General features: G+C 51.2%; 1 protein-coding gene across 1 annotated transcript in view; it reads right to left on the reverse strand.

Annotated features, from left to right (window-relative positions):
- Positions 1–6,386, reverse strand: part of TNR (tenascin R) — a 28,522-nt gene extending 22,136 nt beyond the window's left edge. The window contains exons 1-4 of the mRNA XM_018079142.3: positions 5,887–6,386; positions 2,675–3,151; positions 1,960–2,223; positions 1,100–1,215 (exon numbers count right to left, since the gene is read on the reverse strand). Coding sequence (XP_017934631.3) covers positions 1,100–1,215; positions 1,960–2,223; positions 2,675–3,151; positions 5,887–6,382 — 1,353 coding nt within the window. The 5' untranslated portion in view covers positions 6,383–6,386. The remainder of the gene's footprint in view (positions 1–1,099; positions 1,216–1,959; positions 2,224–2,674; positions 3,152–5,886) is intronic.
- Positions 6,387–15,307: the final 8,921 nt, after the last annotated feature.

The following is a 15,307-nucleotide window of genomic DNA, read 5'->3' on the forward strand; positions in this document are numbered from 1 at the left end:
TATCCTCATCTGTCTGCTTCAAGGGGATGCTGTTGAGCTTAATTCCTGAGTATCAGTGAATGTTTGAAAGGGAGCTATTTTTTCCCACCAAAAGCTCTTTCCTGATGTTGCCATATTTTTCAGCTTTTCTCCTGATGGTGAGTGAAAATAATCCCAGAGTTTATACCTGCACTACCTGAACTTCAACTCGCAATGTTGGCTACGTCCACATGCAAATCGTGTTGCACCAAGAACCTTCCAGCCTCTTTGGAAATGAGGGAATTGAGTTATTTAAAGCAATTGGGCCCCTGCTTTGTGCTGTGTAATGATACTTTACAGTTAAGAGCATTTAAAACTTTGGGGCCAAGTTCTGCAGTTCCCCGCTGCCCAGAGCTGCCTTTGATTCCAGCGAGGGTTTTGTACAAGCGAAAACGTCATAATTGAGCCCTTAATCAGCATTTCTTTTACTGCTGGGGCTTGAATGCTCTTGAAAAGAGGCTCCACATACAATTGAAGCTATACTTATGGCTAAATGGTGTAGAAATTATGAATATAGATGAAATACTTGATGTACGATTTTTGTCGCCGCGCACAGAAAATATGCGATATTTAGGGCAACATTTTTATCCGTCTTTTCTGGCACAATTTCTACCTGTTCATCACTGCCATTAAAATTCCGTGGCAGGAATTAGCTGTGCGTGTGACTCGGGGATGTTGAAGGTTGTCGTCTGAGAGCTGGCAGCTGCCAGGTTTGATCCAGGCAGCTCTGGGGAGCTTGGTGTAGAGAGCAGGGGAGAGGAAGAGGAGGAGGAGAAGGAGGAGGAAGAGTCACGGCAAAGGAGGTGGAAGGGAAAGAGAGGGGGTGACAGCAAGAGGCTGGAAGGTTTATTTCTTTATAAGCTTGTCTCTGGATTTTGGGGGGGGGATTTCTTTGAGGACATGTATGTCAAAACTACTGGGGAAGTGCAGGCTGGCAGTGTTTGGGGTGTCTGATGTGCAGCAAGCAAATGGCAAACACAGGCTGGGTATTTTGGGAAGGGGGTAATTGGAAGCTGATTTAGGATCTGCTAGCTTGGTGCTTTAGGTGTACCCCGTGATGCCACGAGTGCAGCAGTGGTACCTTGGGAATGAAGCTGATCTCCCAGCCATCGAAGGGGAAGGAGAAGGGCTCCCACTGCACCTCTGCTGTCGTCTCTGTGATGGTCTTGAACTTCAGCCCCTGTGGCGTGGCGAGGTCTGGAAGGGAGCAGGGGTAGGGGTGGTGAGCAGAGTGGGATGGGTGTGTGGGTGCTGCCAGTCCCCACCCTGCTCCCTGTGGGTATTTTGTTATTAGGGCAGCAAAAATGGGGAACCTTTTGGTAGCTGTTAGCAAAGTTCCTTTGTCCCCCCTCCGGGTGGGTTGGATGGAAAAGGGGGAAATGCCTGGGCTGCTGGACACTGAAGCATCCCACTACACTATTGTGAGAACAGAGTGGATGATGGGATTGCAAAGGGGTTTTGCAAAGGTCTGGATAGTTTCTGTTTTCCCCCTGCCCTCTTGTATCCTTACTTAGTTTCCTAGGATCCTTTCTGGAGATTGCCATTACGGCTTGATACTCTTGTTTTCCTCTGTGCATCGCAGTCCTGGTGAGGACTGTGTAACTCCTGATGCACAGCAGCATCCCCTCTTGCTGCACTATTGCCCCCCATATTCTGGGGGCTTCAGTCAAGCACTGAAATTTTTTTTTTGGTTTTTAGATACCCAGATTTTCATCTAGACTCTTTCTGAAGAGGGTGGACACATTTCCCCCTTTCCTGTAACCCCGTACAGCCATAAATAGGGACAAAAATATCCCCAGTTTTGTTTTTTTTGTTTTTGGTGGGTTTTTTTTTAAGACTCAAGTTTCTGCTGCTAGAAGGTTTTTATGGAAAATGTGAGCCAGCTTGAGCTTCCCCTCTGGATACACGGGTACCCAGCGACAAGTGCAGTAGGATACTTACTGGTCATCACCCTGGAGGTAACAGGGATGCTCAAGACATCGCTGATGACTGCGTAGATGCTGACATTGTAGGCAACACCAGGCTCCAGATCCGTGATGGTGATGCTGCTCCAGTCCCCAGGCACCCGCTGCTGGAGCTGGGTGCCCCCTGGCACCGCTGGCTGGTACGACACCACGTACTCGGTGGCTGCCCCGGCGCTGTCCCATGCCAGCTCCACGGAGCTGTCGCTGATCCCTGTCACTCGCAGGTTTTCAGGAGGAGCCACTGGTGGGAAGGGCAGAGAGAGAGGAGAGTGTCAGGCTGTGCATGGCTTATCCTTGCACGTGGCTGTGTGGGAGGGTGCGTGGGTCTGCTGGTGGGACACGGGCTCTGGGCTGGGGGTTACGTGCTCTCTGTGGGTGTATGAACAGATACAGCAAGGTAAAGGCTCAGGAGAACCTGACTGCAGCCGCAGTTGCGCCAGGGGTTTAGCCCCCATTTTGGGATGAACCTCGCTGGCTTTTTGCTTGCCTCCCAGACATTTAACTGCCCTGTCTCTGGAGGCAGAGACAACAGGGAGGCACTCAAACCGTGGGGCTTGAGTGTGTCCTACGTGATGTGCTCTGCTGGGTATGGGTTTCTCCCAGGCTTCGTGGCGCTCCTACGGGACTCTGGGCACCTCGAAACCCTCGCTTGTACGCTCACGCCTGGCTCTCCCCGTGCATGCCCCCACTACCTGCTGAGCAGTCCTGCCCTTCGTAGCCTTCCTCGCAGACGCAGAGCCCGTCCCTGCAGACCCCGCGGCCGCTGCAGGCGTTGGGGCAGTGCAGCCACCCGCAGTCCTCGCCGGCGAAGCCCTCCTGGCACACACACGTGCCGTTCACGCAGTACCCCCGCCCCGAGCAGTCGCGGGGGCACCGCAGCTGCGAACAGTCCTCGCCGGTGAAACCCTCCTCACAGACACACTCTCCGTCCACGCAGAGCCCACGGGAGCCGCAGCCGGCGGGGCAGCGGAGCTGGGAGCAGTCCTCGCCCCCGTAGTCGTTGTCGCAGATGCACTGGCCCTCCAGGCACACGCCGCGGCTGGAGCAGCCCCGCGGGCACAGCGGCTCGGAGCAGTTGCTGCCCGCCCAGCCCTCCATGCACACGCAGCTGCACGACTCCAGGCTGAAGTTCCCGTGGCCGCTGCACTGCGGGATGTAATCCAGCTGCCCTGCAAGGATGCAGGACCGAGGGTCAGAGCCCACCGCGGGGGAGGTGGAGAAAGGTCAGTGCTGGTCTCAGGTCAGCCCTTCGACGGGCTGGGGAGGGGAGGGGAGGTGTGAGGCAAGCAGGGAAGGCAAGTCCTTCCTTTATTTGAGCGCGCCCAACTCTGGGAGCTGGTGGCTGCAGGGCTGGAAGGGGCAGAATTGGTGATACACGGTCGTGGTGGGGTTTGGGTAGATCTCCAGGAGGTTATCTTTCCCTAGGGAACAGTGGCTTCCATAACTATGGCTGCCATCAGCCTCGTTGCAATGCGAGTGCTCCCTTTGGTTTCTCTTCAACTCAGCACTCAGTTGATAGGAACATCCCTAACCCTCTTACTGGAAAAAAAAGCCTTCCCTGGCCAAATCCTCTGTGCCAGCCATGGCTCCTCTGGTCTCATCTCCACTTTTTTACAGGCAAGAGATCCTGGTCTGCTCACTCTCTCTCCCATGAGAAGCAGATATGTGCCCAAAGACATGATCTTCATCCCTGTCCTGGTGAGCCTGGTTGAGACAGAGCTGTTGGCTTTGCACAAAGTGTCAGGGGTTTGGGCATGCTGGGGTTGTGGGAGAGCAGGGAAACCACATGGACACCATGGCCACCACCGCTAATGTCCCCTCTTCACCTGGCAGCCTTGTACAGGATGCTCTGGAGTGAGGAGGGATGCATGGGGACCAAGGCACCAGTCACTGATATTGCCAATGCTCCCCTGTATTCCCCCCAGACAGGGACCAATTGCTCCAGCTTAGGGTTTGTCCCAACCAGGTGAATTTTTCCTTGCTGATTTTTATCGCTTTTCTTCCTTATGTGAACTGAGTAAGAACAGTGATTCCTCCAACCCGTGGGAAACCTCTGCATCAGGAAGAACCCCAAGCCCCAGGACTCTTTGTCCCCCATATAAATTTTCCATCCTAGCTGACTCATCCGAGCAGCTCCTCCTATGTGGGGTGAGCAGATGCACTTTTATAAGGGGCTCAGTTGCATGCTGTGCCAGACAGACCCCTTTGGGTTACTTTGCAGGACAATTCCCATCCAAACTGCAAGTACTGGGAATGCCAATCAGGATCTGCTCAGATCTCAGCCTCTAGTTAAGTTATGAAGAGGAGAGAGGATGCTTGTAAGTAAGTGTGCTGGAGGAAAGAGGCTTTCCTCAGGGAAATGCCTCAGGCAGTGGGGTAGGGATCCTGATCTCCTTTGCAGTGCAGTGAATTGAAAGCAACTCCGGTAAAAATAAATGAAATTACTCCAGTTTTAGCTCTGCGCATCTGCGATGGGAGTGGAGACTCCACTGAGCAATGAATGTTTAATGGGACTGTCTGCGTGTTTGCAAGTAACCCAAATAGGCCCATCAGAGTTTCAAATGAATTCAGGAAAAACAGGTTTTCCCCATAGCATTTCCTACATGATTTTAACCCTCGCTTTGCACACACCAGTGTTTTCTGTTTTAATTGTTAATGCGGCTGCTGACTTTCACGTTGAGGGGAGATGTGAGCTGAACCCAGAGCTGGGAATGCACTGACTTCCACTGGCTGTGCTGGAGATTCCAGCCCCAGCCACCCTGCTGCATGACCATTCTGGTTTCTCCCTCCCCGACCCACACACCCTTGGTCCAACTCTGTTAACCTGAGTGTGGGTTGCACCCATTTCATCTTAGTGTGTTCTACACATAGAGGAATTGGGGTACCACTAGAAAAGTCACACTAATAGCTGCAAAACTTAAAAAAAACAGTGGGCACTGGGGGGAAAAGGGTTACTTAAAATTTCTCTTCCTCCCTGTTGTTCTTGGTGTGAGAAGCAGTTTCCCCCTGGAAAGATGCCCTGTGTGTTTGTCCCTTTTGGTGTTTTCTTCCCTGCAAGGATCCCTGGTGTGGCACGAGCAGGGCTGTGCTGCATTTGGGATGGATGGCCTTAGGGACAGCCCCTCTTCCTCAAGACATAAGGAAAACATCAGTTTGCTGGCTCCTGTGCCATTGAAATGCAGCTTCTAGCCCAAACCTTCCCTAACCCATCTCATTTCAGCTCCATGCCTGCTTCCCTGGCTCTGAAGGGCAGCTTAGGTGAAACAAGGGGATGTCTTTGACTCTAATGGGGGCTCTTGGAGAGCTTCACAAAAGCACATATTTTTATTCGGATGAAATATCCTGTTGATGGTTTTACGCCTTTTTTATAGGTTTTGTTTGCATCTTTCATGGCAAGAGGAGCTCTTCTCTGTATTTTTTATTCCTTTTTTTTTTTTAAACTCAGCTTTTCAGATGCAATCACTCCTCCTACAGAGAAGATGAAGGGGTTTATTGCCAGCTCCCATGGTGCTGCCTTCAGCCCAGGGACAGCTTAGGAGAGCAGCAGCTCTGTCTCTGCTCCCTGTCCCACAAGCAGTGGCTGATGTCTAACAGCGTCTGAGGGACTGCAGGGTTGGGAAATCCCCCTGCTCCCACCTCACCAGCTGCAGTTTTATCCATCATGGAACTTTAACTTCGGCTGTTATGCAGCGAGCAGGGCATCCCAACTCAAGTGACCAAATCCCTCCCGGGGGTTCTCCTGCCCTAGAGGACCTGAGCCAAGCTTTTCCACTAAAGCAGAGCCCCATCATGGGTGAACCTCCATCACCACTCTGAGTGGCACCACCAGGTTTTGTATTTCTCTCTCCTGCCTCTTGCTCGAGCCCTCAGTCCCCAGCAAGAGCGAACAGGATGTCGTTACTACCTGTGGCTGCATTTTCTTGGCAGCAATTGGAGGTGCATTGGTCCCGGAGGATGGAGACCTCCCTCTCCAGCATCTCAATCCTGCTCAGCAGCTCCTGCAGGGACGGGAGGGAGGTGGAGCACTTGCAGGCCTGCTTGGGCATGTTTATCCTGTGGGTGAAGGTGACCTGGCTCTCGCTGTCGGAGGTCTGCTCCGTGTACTCCGCCAGCCGGTCGTCTTCTGAACTCACCTCCTCGCCCGAAGACTTGAACATGGATGAGCAGCAGCTGTCCAGCGGGATGTTGATGTTGTAGATGTGGTGGAAGACCATGGGCTGCTCTTTGATGGGTGGGCTGCAGTTGGCAAGGCCACCCGCCTCATCCACCACTGTCCTCTCGGCCGGCTCCGTTGTCGCCTCCAGCCGGCACTCAAAAGGCTTGAGGACAGCGCCCAGCAGGAGCAAGTTGAAGCTGATGAGCACATTCCTCAGGACTGGGTTTTCACTATCAGTCCCCATTTTCCCGGGAGAGGAAACAGCCTTCTAAGCCAGCCTTGGTCAGCTGAGAGCGGGGAGGACCTGGGTACACAGAAGGAAAAGAGCAAGGTTGGTGTTAGCCCTGAAACTCTGCTCAGCACAGAGAGGCAAGTCCTTCTGGGCAGTTGTCCAGACACATGTGGGGCTCACTCGACCCCCATGCAGTCCCGCTGGCTTTGGTGGAGCCTAAACAACCCATGGCTGGGGGGGGGGGGAGACCCTGTCATAGCCCTTGAACAGTGACAAAGACAGATTCTTGTTGCTATTACTTTTTGATTCAGGAAACAGTTAATCTGGTACTAACGAAGCACCAAATACTCTGCTCGAGGCCACTCACCACGTCTGACTTTGCCGTTATCTGCCAGTGCCATAATCTCGAGCAATTGCCATCCCTTACTTCTAATGGCTCTCCTGATCTGTAGCTCCTCTCTGGCTCCCCAGGGAACAGCCCTGCCTTCTCCCTTCCCCTGCTGCTGAATGACAATATTTGTTTCCTGATTTCTCTCCTACAATACCACGCTACTCCAGAAAACATCACTATTCAGCCACCTCACAGCATTTGCAGGGTTATCATCCCATATTACTGCAATATTTCTGCTGCACTTTTCTTCTTGGCTCACTGCTTAATACCTGCTTCTCGTGATCAGGCACTTGGGACTCCTTTGGTAGGCTCTCTTTTTTTTTCTAGTTTTAGGAAAAGCAAGAAGAATGGAAATAACTCTGCAGTGGAGTGGCTCTGGTAGAAGACAGCAAGAAGGAGGGCACCGGACATGACAGTGGGAAGGAGTGAGAGGGGTGGGATCGGCGCTCTGTAAGTGGCAACTCAGGGCTGCACACTCTGACAGACTCCCTCAAATCCTCCTCTGCCCTCTGGGCTCTCCGGTGGCTCCTGGGTGGCCCTGGCTGACCCACGGAGAGACTTCTTGTCCCTGCGTAATAGGGTGGCTGTGACAGAGAATGGCACGGGGACTAATTAGCGCCGGCTGCCTCTGATTGACTCGTTCCAAGCCGACTACCCACTCCTTGGCCTCTCACTCGGCTTTTTGTGTGTGCTCGCAGTGGAAGTAATTGTGGCCATGAGCCAGCTGTGCCGAGCCGGGCCAGAGCTTCAAAGCAAGACTCTTTGCAGCATTACAGGAACAGCTTAGACATGGGGAAATGAAATCCTTCCCCTCTCCGCTCTTCGGATCCAGCCTGGCTCAACAGAGACGCCAGAGTCTGTCTGCGAGCACAACTGCATGGGGGGAGAAGGGTCCTGTGTGGATGCAGAGAAGGAGGGAGTGGGGAACAGGCCGGTAAATAAAGCAGAGCTGGGCAGATTCACGGCGGAGATCGCTCGTTAATGACAGCGATCGGCTTGGGTAGTTAACGACTCTGTAACCCATAGAGCGAAAGCCATTCATTTTCTGGTAGGAGCTGGCAGGCTCATCGATCCGAGTCTCCTTATCGGTACATCCATCACAGATGCCCAGCTCTCGACTCTGAGAGGCAAATCCCGGCACCCCCCTCCAGTCCCTCGGCCAGGGCGTGAAGCTGTGGGAAAGGTGGCATCCCTGTGGCATGATGCTAGGGAGCTTTCTCTTTTTTGTTATTGTTAGAAAAAGGATCAGGGAATGGAAAAAGAAAAAAAAAAAGGAAAGAAAAAGTAATCCTGCATTGATTTAGGTGCTGGATCAGGCTTAGTGCCGCTGGTCGGGCTCTTTGTTGTGAAATAGTGGAAAGTCACCTCGGTTTGGGGTGACTCCGGCTCAAACCAGGTCCTGCAGGAATCCAGGTCCAGGAATCCACAGGTCCTACAGGGCAGGTGGATGCTCCTTGGTGTCCTTCAGCCCGGAGCAGACCATTTGAGCCACACATCCCTATTAATCCTCAACTTCCTCCTGGAGGCTTGGGCTGACAGCTCTGAAGCCCTGCTGAATTTGTGGATGCATTCCCAGGGTCTGTCATCTCCATTCCCTGTCTGGTCCTGCTCATCTCCTGCTCCTCCTGTCAATGATTTGCTTTTCCCCGAAGGAGCCATCATGCTGAGCTCAGCCAAGGTGAGTTAGTGCAGGGGGTTGGCTGGCAGAGCTTCCGAGCTGTGTGCACGCTCTGACAGCTCAGGACTTGTCCGCCTGGAAAGAGAAGTTGCATGAACAGTCCTCCTTTGGGTTCCTCGTTTCCATGTGCTCCTGGAGCTTCCCAGTCCGGCTCACGCTGCAGTGACAGAACCATTAGAAACCCTTGACTGAGTGAATAGATCCAGGACTATATATTTTTTTCCCTCCTCATATGATGAATAGAAGCCAATTTCTGTGGTCGTTTCAACCCAGGATAGGACGGTTGACCTCCGGTTGCCTCTGGCACAGCACAAGCTTCTGGCTGCTGCTTTATTTTACCAGAACTGGTTACACTTGGTTTGCTTTGCTTTATTTTTTTTTTTCCCCTCCAGTCCCCAAGAAACATGGGTGTTTGAATTAAAGTTCAAATTAAAGAGTTATTACAGTTAATTATGAAGTTTGGCAGGCACTGAGCTCTCAGCTCCAAAGCATTTCAACTTCGGGGAGCTGTGAAAGAATCAATCTGCTGCAGTTTCTGTGTGGTGCTCAATAAAAACCACAGACAATATAAAACTGAGGAAAATATTTGAGTGTTTTGCCAAACACATTCCACAGCAAAGCGCTCCCTTTCCCTCCCCAGTGGCCTCCCTCCATCCAGGATTTGTGTCTAATGGGCCAGCGAAGGAAGAAATAGAAAAACCCTATTAAGTCCACAGTGCATCCACGCTAATTATATATTTTCAGCTATTTTTACATTTTGCTGATGGGCTGTATCTGTGTGAGCAGCTCAGTGCTGGGAATGCAAAAGGGAACCTGTGTGTGGTGATGCTTGGAGCAGCTGTGCTGAGAAAGTCATTAATGGTGTGGCAGCAGTCTGGGGGGGCAAAATCCCCCCAAAATGCAGCACTGTGTCCCCCAGCAGCATCTGCAGCCCCCTTTTTATTGCTTAGCAATATGAGCGTAGGAAATGCAAACTGTGCCCCAGGGGCTGCTGCAGGATGGGTGCAGAGACATCAGATCTGCACAGTGGGATCATGGCAGTGGTGTTACCTCTGGCATTTTTGTGGGGAAAATGTAATTTTTGGATGGTCCAACAATATTTCTATTTTCATGCCAGTTTTGGTCAATTGCTTTGGTTAAAAAAAAAAAAAAAAAAAAAGAAAGAAGCCCAGTTCTACCTGGGAAGATGCTTGAAAAATGAAAACATTTGTTTCTTCAGCCAGATATTGTGTAGTGAAATGTCTTTGAAGTTACTAAAGATGTGAAAATGAAGTGAACATTTTGTTTTGGGTGAGAAACCTTTTAATCTACCCAGAGCACATAGAGATGTATGTGTATATATACCTATTTATATGCATTTATTGCATTACCTTTTCCTGAACACCAGATAAACCCCAAGCCCTACTTTTTGATGCAGATGACAGACTGGACAATCAGGTGTATCTGGAGTTCAGCCCTGCTCTCACCCTTGATGCTGACCAACAAACCATCAAGACATGGAGTTTGCTGCCCAATTCCTCGGCACAGCAGGAGCAGGCAGGTATTTGCTAACACCCAGCAGTCCCTGAGCCGTGCCCAGGCTGGCTGATTGGAGCTGTGATGTGTTCCCTGTCGGAGCTCAGCTGGCAGGAGCCAGACCTCTGTGATGGATTTGCTCCCGCTGCTGCTAATGGTGGGAGCGAGCCCAGGGTACGGTGGTGCAGGAAGCCCCCCAAGCGTATTCTTTGGACTTCTCTCTTGAAAATTGTGTTGGAGGTTTCCCATATTCCAAAAAAACCCACCCTGATGGATGGTTTTCAAGGCTCCCAAAACCACCCCGGAGATACCCAAGTGCTCAGTGCAGATGATGCCTGCTCCATGTTAGGGTGAGGTGCAGCTCGTGCCGCTTTCCTCCTGGGCTCATGGGGAAGGAAATTCAGCTCCATGGTGTCCCTGGTTGGCTTCCCAGCCACACACTTTCCATTCCAAGGTGTTTAGACAGCTGGGTAGCTGAAGTGGATTGCATTGCAAGCTCTGAAGCCCAACTCAGGAGTTTTTTAGGATCTCCAAAAAGAGGCCGCAGTACTCGCTGGTTTAGGGGCAACTCGCAGCTCCCGTCCCTCAGCCTCGTTATTAGATCAATGTTGAAATGGCTCCTGGGTGCCACAGTCCTCCAGCCATGGCAGGTGGGGATGTGCCCACAGGGAAGCACGTGTTGTCAAGCACTGGCACCCAGGGAAGTGGTGAGTCCCCATCCCTGGAGGGATTTAAAAAATATGTAGATGTGGCACCTTGGGGCCATGGTTTAGTGGTGAGCATGGCAGTGCTGGGGGAATGGTTAGACCTCGATCTTTGAGGTCTTTTCCAACCTGAATGATTCTAGGATTCTCTGGTGCATGCCTTGCTTTTGCTTTGCTTTGTGATTCAGCAAGAAACTCTTGTGATTTTTCCCGTCTCACTGGAAAGAATTTGCTTTGCATCAGCTGCTAACGGAGAAATAGCGGAAATAATTGGGTCAGCTCCTCAGCAGCTTGAAACTGCTGCAAATTTGGCGTCACGAGACTGGTCTGCACCAGTAGGACCCTCCTGAGCAGATGTAGAGATGCAGCGTGTCCTGCAGACCCCTCCTGCAGCTTTCTGAGGGGATAAAGCACTGGCTCCCAGTTATTACTGATCTACTGATGTGTAGTTTATCTGTTTGAAAAGGTTTTCATTGCAGCAGTTCCCTTGGCTTCGTGGCAGAGCAAAGGTCTTTGCTATGTGCAAGCAAACAGGGCCCTCTCCCCGATCAACTCCTCCTGCACCTTCTGCTTAACTGCAGTCCTTATCGCTGCTCTAAACACAGCTTGTTGCAGGATTTTGGGGGAATTAAAGGAGATGGAAAGCTTAGAGGAGCAAAGCATCCCCCATGACACTGGTTACTTGAAGGCCAGACCCTATGGACTCACGGGGCCAGAGCTGAGGACCAACAGGGATACCTGCACCATGCTGGAGAAACAACTGAGTCATTCCATGCTGTCACCAAGCAGCCTTTGGAGAGGGAATGATTTTCACCCTGCTGACTGATTACATGTTTAAGGATGAAGTACTCTGTTGCTTTTACCAGTGTTCCCTAACTATATGTGGAGGAAGAAATCTATAGTTCCCCCAACTGACTGCGAATGCTGCCAGCTTAATAACTCACACAAGCCTCTGTCGTTGCAGCCTACGTTCTGTCTTGCTTTCATTACATATTCTTTTATTGCATTGCCATGGAATGTATCAATAGCCTCTATAAACTCCCACAGGAAAGCAGGCAGCAGCTTAGCACAAAGGTTTTGGGGGAATCTCCTTTCATTTTCCCATTAACAGGTAAAGCCTGGATCTGGCGTGTCTTGCTTCATGTCACCTCATTCAGCTGCTGCCTCCCACCCACTCCCCTGTAAAATCTGGCAATCACTGGGTTAAGTCTCATATTAGCAAGGGTGCCAGCTCTAATCTGAGCCCATTCCAGCATTTTACTGAGCAAATTGTGGTGCTGACTGTCTGCATTTATATATATATTTGCAGGTACGTTATCAGCTCCCCCTTCAAAGCAACTGTGCTCAACCAGACATCACAAAAACCCATGTGCTTAGTGCAAGATTCACTCACGTGATGGGCTTGCAAAGGTGGGCACCTAATTTTGCACTGAAAGCCAAGGTGGACACCTGATTTCATAATGAAAGCCATGAGCAGTGAGCTTGGGCATGGCCTGGCTGCTGCCTGCACCCCTTTGGCCCCCGTGCTCTGTGGGCAATGCTGGGATGCAGCACATCACAGCTCATGTTCAGACACTTGCCTCCATCCTCCAATGCCAATTTAAAGGCCCACAGTGTTCAGTGTTCTGGAGGAGGGTGTCCTGCTCCCTTCTGGGTCCATATGTGACACCCCAGTCTGGTGATGCCTGAACTCCCAGCTCCTGATGGCGGTTTCTGGCTACTAAAACTGAGCTGTTCCGTCCCTCCTTATGTGATTTGAGTTGTGGCAGGTGAGTATTTGGTAGCCTGGCCCCTTAAGCACTAAGATTTGGTATCTGTTGGAGATGGCCTCGGCTGCCCTGCTGCCAGGACAGCCCCGTCCTCCGGGAGCCCCTGCCCGTGAAAAGTCATCACATTCTGCACTTCACACCATATATTTATTCACACTCAGCTATGAAATAAATCCCCCCTCAGCAGGCCTGCATGTTGCAGAAGGGTTTATTTCATCCTTACATGGTGTCTCTGGGAGTTAGAGCAGTTTTACCAGGGAGAGCTGGGGGCAGAGGCTGGGATATCTCCTGCTTCTGCTCTCACTGGCAACCCCATTTGCCACTAAGGATGCTCCTCCCCTGTGCCTGGGGAGGGATTAAATTTCTAAAGAAAGATTTTGGGATGGGGCCAGACCTTTCCAAGATGCTGCCCTTCAGTGCTAGAGCTCTGCACTGTGTTTCCAAGCCCCATGATGGCCACTTTCCCTGCCCTGGTGGCTCCCAGAGCTCCACCTGAGATGCTCGGGAGCCGTAAAGGAGGAATTAACTGTAATTATGGAGCATTGCAGGGCATAAATATCCTCTAAGTCCTCTTTAATTACCTGGTAGCACTTAATTACATGGCAACTAGAATGTAAGCACAAAAATAAATATGATTTCAGTTTTATCTTCAGCAGGGGCACTGATAATTAATTTTGGAGGGTACTGTAGGACCTGCACGGTGTGGACTGTGCTAAAACAGTATTGCAGCAGTGCTGCTGCCCCGGACGGACAAACCTCCCTTCTTCTCCCTCCCCGACAGCCACGACTTTATCACACCTTCCCATTCCCCCCTCGGCATCATGCCTCTGTCTGTATGTCTGTCTAATCACAGGCAGGGACTTGTGGATGTCAGGGTAAGGCAGGACCGCTCAGTGCCATAGCCACTGATCCTCCTGCCCGGAGAAAACCAGGCGTGAGAGCCTCCACGGCTCACTCCTCCCACCCCAACCAGCCTGCAGGATCGGGATCACTCTCAGCAGTGGGCATGAGGCTTTTCCCCCGTTTGCTCCCAGCACTCAGCCCAGGCAGAGGCAGCAAGTCCTCACGCTCATCTGGCTGGGGCTGGGCTGTCATGTTGCATTAGAGTCGGCGAGTCAACCCAGACCTCCTCGGGGCCGAGCCGACGAGGATGCAAACAGCCCAGCCTGGGATGTTCCACCACCAAAATGCTGCCTCCCGTCGCCCCCAGCACACATGGAGCACAAGGCTTGAGGAGGAGGAGGGAGGGTGCGATGAAGTGCAAAGTCACGTTGAAGAAACTGGGTGCACCTTAACCTCTGTCGCCCCGTATAATCACCCCGACCACGTTTAAATGGGTAACAGTGCTGTGGACCAGCAGAGGAAAATCACTGCTACTACCCTGGCTTTTTTTCCCAACCATAATTAGTATATTGCAGCATTTTTGCCTGGGAACCCTGAGCAGAAGCGCCCAGGAACTCAGTTTGCTTTCTGTAAAAGCAGAACCAGCTACTGAAGTCAAATGAGCACAATTTTTTTAACTCGCTTTCTGGTTTGCTGCGTCATTTATACCCTGACACAGAGTTAGGGGGGTGGAAAAGAAACGCTCATCTGGTGAGTTTTTGCATTAATTTTCCCCCCAGATGTGTAATTTTACACCACAGAGATGAAGCAGAGCTGATGTGATCAGGGTTGTGCGTGCTGTGACTTTCCCCCACCTGCTTTATAACCCCCCATATTGGAAACAAGTCAGATTTTCCTTCTTTTCTAATATAGTGCTCAAGCTAAACAGCACGTTACGGCTGATTTACACACATATGCAACCTGGCAGGTAGTAGCAGTGTTTGCGCTGTTTGAACCCTCCAATAATTGATATTTTCTACTTGCTTTACCATTGTTATTTCCCTGGAATATTCAGAGCAGCAGCAAATACTCGTGGAACAGATCTGAGGCTGGAGCAAAGCTGCCACGGTGGAGCTGGCTGTTGTTAGAGGGTGATTTTCCTTGGGCAAAGCTTGTCCCAGGTCACTTTTGGGGACCTGCAGTTGCTCCTGAAGAGGGGAACAGCCTTAGGTCAGTGACCTCAAGGAGCCTGCAAAGATTTTCTATCATGTCCCATTGAAAAGACATCCAAAGAGAGCATGAGGAAGCCAGAGCAGAGAAATGAATCGTAGTCCTGCTGCAGAGACTTCATTTGATAAATAATGTATATAGAGTTTGCAGTAATAACTGCTTTTTTCCAACCCCGGCAGCCGGGCTGGGTTTGACACATCCAGGATGTATTCCTCCTTCCAGGTGGTGAGACAGGCTCTGTTGTGTCAGATAGGTTAATCTGGGGCTTTTCTCATTGCTGATGAGCCACCTGTGTGTGTGTGGAGGGGAGGCGGGAGGAAAGAGATGCGCTGGGGGGGCAGGGTTTAGGAAATCTCCTGAGATTAACACATGCCACGGACATATGGATGAGAGGGGACGTATAGCCCTGGGTCTGCACGTGGGTATCATCACTCCCCACACCAGGATGCTGCTCCCTGACCTGCCTGCCAGACCTGGTCCAGTCTGATGCTGGAGATGTGGCTTCCCCATCCCTGGACCAAGTCCCTCATCCCTTCCCTAAAATCTCTTTTTTTTTGGCTTCAAGCATGCCTCCCAAAGAGCACATGGCATTGCCCACAGGTGAGCTTCCACAGGAAAGATGGGACCTTGGAAGTGACCAGCTAGATCACCCCTGATTATCCCTGCAAGTGCTAGAGCAAGGATTATCCTTTGCAATCTCACACTGCTGTTACAACAGCCTGAAGTATTCCCATCACTTTCCATTCCCAGTTTTCCATCCCTTTTGACCCTAACAGCCACAACAGTGGGGCAACCCAACCTCTTCCTACTTCTCCAGACATGGAGATG

This window comes from Manacus vitellinus, unplaced genomic scaffold (genome assembly GCF_001715985.3).
Source record: "Manacus vitellinus isolate BGI_N305 unplaced genomic scaffold, ASM171598v3 scaffold_44_pilon, whole genome shotgun sequence".
Classification (NCBI taxonomy): Eukaryota; Metazoa; Chordata; class Aves; order Passeriformes; family Pipridae; genus Manacus; species Manacus vitellinus.